This window comes from Sinocyclocheilus anshuiensis, unplaced genomic scaffold, assembly GCF_001515605.1.
Source record: "Sinocyclocheilus anshuiensis isolate Anshui unplaced genomic scaffold, SAMN03320099.WGS_v1.1 scaffold481, whole genome shotgun sequence".
Lineage (NCBI taxonomy): Eukaryota > Metazoa > Chordata > Actinopteri > Cypriniformes > Cyprinidae > Sinocyclocheilus > Sinocyclocheilus anshuiensis.
Window position 1 is genome coordinate 517,858 of NW_015539907.1, and position 7,829 is coordinate 525,686.

Here is a 7,829-nt window from a genome sequence, read left to right on the forward strand (position 1 = left end):
ATCAGCAGGATTTAAAATAAACAAAATCAGAGGGGTAATTTTAAAGATGAATGAAACCCAAAAATTACATTTTTTTTCAGCTTATTGACAATGTTTTTTAAAGTTATTTTACATAATTAATTTAGACTTTAAGTGCATATGAATTCTAATAAAGAGAAAAAACATAAGATGATAATCATGAATTCACATAGCATAAATTAGTTTAAAGGGGTAGTTCAGCCCAAAAATTTTTTTTTACATCATTTACTCCCCCTCATATTGTTCCAAAACCCATATGTCTTTCTTTCTTCTAAGAATATATTTTGAGAAATGTCTCAGTGTTTTCTCCATACAGTGGAAATCAATGGTAAACTTCTGTTTGGAATGACATGACACTGAGTAAATGACAGCATTTTAATTTTTGGGTAGAATATCCCTTTCAACTGTGTGTTTCCTTGTTGGAGTCATTAAATACAATGTGTTAACAACACAATTGGTTAATCCTGAATTTAAACGTCAGTGTCCAGTGGAGGTGACCTGTCCACACAGGGAGACAGCGAGTCCTGACTGTGAGTAGAGCTTATTCCAGTGTCTGAGTCCGTGTCTGTCGCATCTGTAGGGGAGCATGTCAGCCTGACCTTGTCTGCTGTCTGCTGAGAGACAGAGGCCCTGATCTGGGACTTCAGAGATACAGGGCTAGGCTGGTCCGGACAGGCCCCCAGCTCAAGTGCATTAAGTTGAGCAACCAGATGCTGGTATTCTTGGTTCTGGGACTGCAGGGCTGTTTTGTTCTGCTGTAGTTCCTTCTCGGTTTCCTGCGTTTGTGCATGGAGGGAAAGCCCAGCTCTCATGCTTGACTCAAGTTCACTGCGTAAGCTTTCCAGCTCTAAGAGATCTGAGGAGGACAACGAGAGGTTAGGTTCCAGCTCTAGTTCTGGACTTGCAGCTGCTGCTCCTTTCAAGTCCCCTAAATCTGAAGTCCAGTTCCTCAGCTCCAGGTCAATATCTCGAGAGAGCTGATCAATGAGTTCTTGGTGCCTGCAAGCATGTAGTTCTAGTTGCTCAAGTCCATCACTGGTGTACAGGTACTCCTGAAGCTGACTGTCAATTTGGGACAACGACTGGCCATCATCACTTTCTGTGATGCTGGAGCGAGGTGGTTTCTCTGCATGTTCAATCTTCAAGTCTATCTCACGCATTTGGTGAATCTGCTGCCGGATGGTCTGATCCTGTGAGATGATCAACTGCACCAGCTTACTGATCTCTTCTGATCCCTCTGATGTCTCTGTTGTCTGGATCTTCTCCAATTTGCGGAAGGCCTTCTTCACCATGCGCTTCTGCTTCTCCGCAGAAACAGTCTTGGCGTACTGTGCAGGTCCTTGCTCCCATCTTTTGGACCTTGCTCCCCTAGACTTTGAGGCTCTTTTGCCTCCTTTGGATGATGGCACAAAATCACTGCTCTTCATGAGGACAAACTGTATGAAAGGTCTCTCATCGCCCCAAGCATTCCATAGCCGAAGAATTCGAGTGAGAGGTGGCAGTGCTCTCTCAAAGCCCTTCCACCGTTCCAGGATGCAGAAGTCTTTAGGTTCCCCATGTAATAGCCTCTTACTCTCTGGTAGAGTCTGGTGGTCCTCCAATAAAGCCTTGACTACATCTGCGCAGGTTGTGTGCTTGGTCACGCCACAGACTACTTTTTCTTCTCGACACACAAGCACCTGGATTTCCTTGCCTGGTGTTTCCTCTACAGGCTTAGACCTGGTAAAGAAATATAACAAGTGTGCATTATAAACTACAACAATCACAAGTTTAATATTCCTTAAAATGACTACTAATATGGTCCTTTTATACAATAAATTCAAATAATTATTACAAAAAAAGTATAAACTAGGCAAATTGTTCATAACAAAGAATTCATTATACACTACTGTTTTTTTTTATCATATGGCAGTTGCTAGTATAAAAGCAATAACATTGGAGTGTAAGAATATAGTGATTCCACTCATGCCTAAAAACACCCTATAATGGACAGACTGGAGTGGGTTGTTTCTTCATTACTACATACAATCTGGAATGAGGTGAAATACATAAAGCTCACAAACTGTATATGATTCAAGAGTAATTTTACAGTTATAACTGTACTTGGCACCGCTGATGATGGATTCACATCCATAGCTCAGATTTTAAATGCCACACTAAATGGCTGACATTATTCAGATGAGCAGAAGGCTTCATGACCAGTGTATCATATAGCCTCAATTATCTGAAATGGTTGTTTCATAATTTTTTCACTCTATTCAGGTCATAACATCAGGTTATGACTAATTATCTTTCTTAGTTCAGAACTGTAGAGGGTAATTAAAAACTATAAAAAGCGAAAAGCAAATTTAAATGTAAAATTTATAGAGGTAATGTTTATTTCTCAGCAATAAATAAATTAATAGTTTGATTGCTGATGTTTTGTAAAAGGTGACAAAAAATATAAGTGGTGTATTTTGTCTTAATGAATGACCTCAGAAGAATGCAATATATATGCAAGAATGCAGGCGGTTAGTTAATATTTAGAAGACCCTGCTACTAGCCTACATAAGAGTAAATAGTTGAGCTATTCACATAGCAGACCACCCAATACACTGTTGGTACATAGAAAGAAAAACCATCCTTAAATATACTGTATTCTGTAGGGATATAGGCCTTTAGCTTAGACTGAAAAGTATACAAACTAAATGCAAGATTGATATTTGTTAAATAACTTACTGTAGTGTATACAATGCTATTTTTAACAGTTAATCCCACATTTACACCTGTGCTAGTAATTCCACATGACATCATCAACATGACATCATAACAGAAGTGTACAACCCTAGCATTTACATAATAAGCAAGTAAAAGTATACAGTAGCTTGTCCACACATGTCAAGACACATTAGACTGAAACAGACAATATGCTACAATACAATACAAGCCTTTACACTCAGCTTTACAATGTGCTTTCTTGGCTTGCTATACAATTTTGATCCATTTTAAGAGCTTGTTGTCTACACTGGGAATTCAATATTGTTTTCATGAAATGGTCTATTTTATTTAGTCTTTTCCTAAATTGTCATGAGTACAGGAAACAAATGAGGGGGAATGGAAGCACCTGTGTTTGTCTTGTGGGAAAATGAATGGTGACCAGCAGCATCCTGTTACATACATCCTGCCACCAAGTTCATGTATTGTGAGGCAATAGAACATTCTGAGTTCCATTTCATGGATATATCGCAAACAAATGGAGTAACAAACATGTACTAGCCTGGTTTGAAATGTAGATTAGATTTATCTGTTGTGCCCTAATAATCACAACACCAGAGACATTGTCAGAGAACCACTGAAGGTGAAAAGAACAGAACACTCTGCTTCAACTCAACTCACAGAGCAAACACAAACACATGTGTGGCCACCAGACTTGAGCCTTGTACTACAGAGAACACGCTGTATCCTTTTACAGACTCAACACAGTGACTGGACAAGGAACATAATCTCCTGAACTCAGTCTATCAAGGTTTATTAGGCTGTACAAAATCATTCTTGGGAAATTAAACACTGATTTAACAAAGATGTGCGGATCATTCAGTGCTATATCTCATTACCATTATTCATTATCTTTATATTAATACATTTACTCAAAGTTGTAGATATTGATTACATAATAAATCTTTATGCAGCAGATGTAAAATTTGTGACCATGTAAATTAAGAGCAGACGTGAAATCATCTTACATGGGTATTGCCTGTGTCTACTGATTCATTAACAGCAATCTGAGAGATTTTAGTGAGCACATGTGAACCGGAGAGAGGCAAAAGTGAAATGTTCACATTATAATATAAAGGAAACATACTGTCTATACTGTAAAAAAATATAGTTGTCAAAGAAGAAGAAAAAAAGATTAATGGAGCATGTTTTGCAAGAAAATACTAATTCAGTCTTTCTACTTAAAAAAATTACTTAATGCAGTGTGTTACTTTTCTTTGTAATTAATTGTGGAATTTACTAGCAGTTTCTGAGTGGCTTCTGTTTTCTTTTTGGTGTAACCACAGTATTATAGAGGCAGTGATAAAAACAGTGTGCTTCCTGAGCCCTATGTAAAAAGCATGAAAGATTTTTGATGAAAAAAAAAAAAATTCAGAAAGAACTCTACTTGATATGCATCACTGAGAAGACAAAACATCTCCACTGCATGTTTAGGTGGATCAGTTTGTCTCAATAGCTTGAGCAAAGCAAAGTATAGTTTAAAGATTGCAATGCTGCTCTAGAAGGTTCTTATTTAAGCCTCAACAGAGTGACATTATGTTTTGGTGCACTAAAATACCCATACAATTACGGCAGCTGAGGTAGTTCAGTGGAGTGTAATAACCACCTCCAGTTTAAACTGTCGTTGTTAGAACACACACCTTTGTATGTTCACAAAAAGCATGCCTATGAATTAAAGCATGTATAAATCAACAGTTAAAATGATATTCTGCCTGGACCACATTAAATAAAGCAGACATAGAGTTAGATTACCTTTGATTAGATTTCACTCTGAACATTTGAGATAATTACAGTTGGCTTATGCTTTAAAGGTGATTTTACAGCATCGTAAAACTATAATGTCCCCTCACAGAGTCTCAAGCTTAAAAAGACTGATAAAGACAGCTAACATGTCTTTCTGTGCAATAAATTGTCTGCATAGAACATGCATAAATAGATAAAATGTTGAAAAACAGAACCTAAACCCTGATGCAAACTACTTTGGCATAGCCATCCAAGAAAAAATCCTCTTTAATCAGCCCACAACAAACACTACTGAATAATTAACCATTTAGACAAGCCAACTGGAAACACCGAGACATCAAAAGTAACCAAAGCACTTAAACTGCAAAGTCAATTATGCTGTTGATGACATGAACCTTAAAGAGTGAGAACTTTTAAAAATAATTTTGGCAGTAATTTATAGGCTTAAATGAAGTTCATCTCACGCAACCCATTTTTTTCCAGGCCCACTAGCTACCCGTCCGTCATCTACAATATTTTTTGACGCCACTTAAGTCTAGCTACTCTCAACTATAGTGAATATCTTCTAAATAAAAATTAACGCTTTCATAATATTTATTATGTGTACACCTCTAACATTGCGATAAATAATGACAATATACTTATGTTTTGTTATGTATCGTCCCGTCGATACTCAGCGAAAAACAATTACGGTTGCTATGGTTACCTGCTTACGCACATTTCTGTTCCCGAGTTTAGTTTACACATTTAGCACATTTTTACTGACTGTTATGTTATTGTTTGAAATACATTCTTTCAATTAAGATGAACAGGCTTTTAAAACCTTCAAACTTGTTCTTAGACCTCGTTTTGGGGGGGGGGGGTGTTCAAGACTGTGATGACATCACTGAATTCAATGATGAACTGCCTTTAACTGAAAATTGAGTGTTTACTATTGTTATTTTGCATTATTGACACACTGTTTTCCTAATTAATGCTGTACAGTTGCTTTGACACAATCTGTATTGTTAAAGGCGCTATATAAATAAAGGTGACTTGACAAGACATAAGGAAATCTACTCCTTATAGGCTAGTTCACAAACAGAATCCTTTAGCCTAACGTTACTTGTTTGTTCAAACAGTTTAAAAAATCACATAATCTAACATTCTCTAAACAAGTACCTTAGGACAAAAAGAATGCTACATGTACTAACTTTTATAATAATAATAGTAATCTAAGACCTAAACAAAATAAATAGGTCAAATATACGACACAACAACATTAGTGCCGTCACGCACATACGTCGTCATGCAGGAATTAATATTTAGAAAAAAATGACTAATTTTGGAGACACTCATTTCGCGTTACTTAACGCTAGCTACCAGCATCCAAGGTACCAGTGCACGCAGAACAACAGCATTAAGTGTAACTCGACTCTCTGCGACCATGCAGCGAAACACTTGAGTGAGAGCCAGTGCTGTTGTTACAGTGACGAGCGTTTACAGCCCATAACAATAACTGTACGCGTTTAATTTCGAACGATTCTGAGAAGAAAAAAAAAACATGTAGGCCTATTTACGCGTATTTCGACCTTTCAAATAAATATATATTTATTTATCCCATTAAATGTCTGTGGTAAGACTGCGCAATCTTAAATGAAATGGATGGTGTGAATCATACCTGTTCTTCAAACGCGTCTTCAGAAAGTTTTTTCCAAAAGGAGCCATCGCGCGTCAGTATGATCACAGGTCAGATCCAAGACATCGTGTGACGGGGAACTGAGCGCATAAACCTAATCAAGAAAGTGCCACTGAAGTGCTTGGTCGTGGAAAAAGTTGAACAACTTGCGAACTTCAAAGTAAGAGGAGTTTCAAGCAGGGCCGGCCCACTTCACACGGAGGGAGGCGACAAAACTCACCCGTCGGAGAACTGTGTGAAGCTGATGATTGTGATAGCATCTCTGCCGTTTTCGAGAACGGGGAGTGTTGTTACACATTTTGTTTCAGTGTTTTTCCCCCCTAACGCTACGTCTCTCTAATATAATGGTCACATATGTACCTGCAACAATTTGAACCAGTTAGACGTCAAAAATAAGCTCATGGTTTAAAGGGGTCATATTATGCTTTTTTAAAGATCATTATTTTGTGTATTTGGTGTAACAGAATATGTTGACTTGCTTTAATGTTCAAAAAACACATTATTTTTCAAATACTGTACATTATTGTAGGTCCTCTATGCCCCGCCTCTCTCAAACGAAGGAAAACTTGAAATCGCATCATATGACCCCTTTAAATGAATTACAAACCGCTAAAGAGCGTTAATGTTACAACCTAACCCGCTACTTTAATGGGTTGTAACACCAACAGCAAATATTCTACAAAAATTTGGATATTCTTCATTTTTTTAAATTATTTTTTATTGTGGCAATACCACACTCTCTTTTCATTTTAAACGTTTGATTTAAATATAGGCCTAATCAATTTCATGGCATGAAATTTGATGGCATCAAATTCATGCTATATTTTTTTTACACTCTACCAACAGGATGCTATTTTTCCTGTAGCCTAATTCTTTCATATTTTTTACACAGAATCTAACACACCTCAGGAGGTTGGTGGTCATGTGTGATAGTGATTGGTTAAACTGACAGTGTTACCAGGGGCGCAACTGCACATTTGCTGAGGGGTATGCAAGATCAGTGTCGGCGCCCCCCTGTATTCTAGTAGCCTCTAACTCCCGCAGAAAACTTTCTGCAAGTCAATGACCAAAAGCCCATTACTTGTGCATGGAAGGATACAAACTCATCAAGAGTGTAAAAAATGACAAAGGTTTAAACCCCCTTCCCCCTTTTTTAATACCATTGGGAAAAAAGTGAAAAGTAAAAACAAGAAAAAAAGAAAGAAAAGTGTGTCACATAACATCCCCTTTAACTCCTGATGGCAGACCCCAGACAGTAGAACACATTTTTTTATTCATTTTTATTTTCAAACACATGTAATATTGCTCACTTTTAGTTAGGTAATTTGAATAGATATATCATTTGCCTCAATATTATTAATATTTTTGCACATTTTTATATAGAAAAAATTATTTTAAAGAACATCTGCATTTTTTTTCATTTTTACTTAAAGAGATAATTAATGGAAAATTTGCCATGCTAAGTGGAAGATTTCTGCCAAGATTTCACCTGGTAGAAAAACAAATACTATTAAAATGCATGTCATGATTCCCACTATGACCACTAAATAGCTGCAGAGGGTCATTTATTGTCTCCTTTACCATTTCCACTCTGTAATATACAGTAGTTCTTTTTACATGTTTTGCTAATGGATTT

At 36.9% G+C, this 7,829-nt stretch overlaps 1 protein-coding gene across 1 annotated transcript; it reads right to left on the reverse strand.

Moving 5' to 3' along the window:
* Nucleotides 1–256: 256 nt before the first annotated feature.
* On the reverse strand, nt 257–6,295 carry rassf9 (Ras association domain family member 9). The gene is made up of 2 exons (XM_016483308.1): nt 6,176–6,295; nt 257–1,737 (listed from the first exon to the last, which is right to left on the reverse strand). The coding sequence occupies exons 1-2, from the start codon at nt 6,220–6,222 to the stop codon at nt 489–491; spliced, it is 1,296 nt and encodes a 431-aa protein (XP_016338794.1). The 5' UTR covers nt 6,223–6,295; the 3' UTR covers nt 257–488.
* Nucleotides 6,296–7,829: the final 1,534 nt, after the last annotated feature.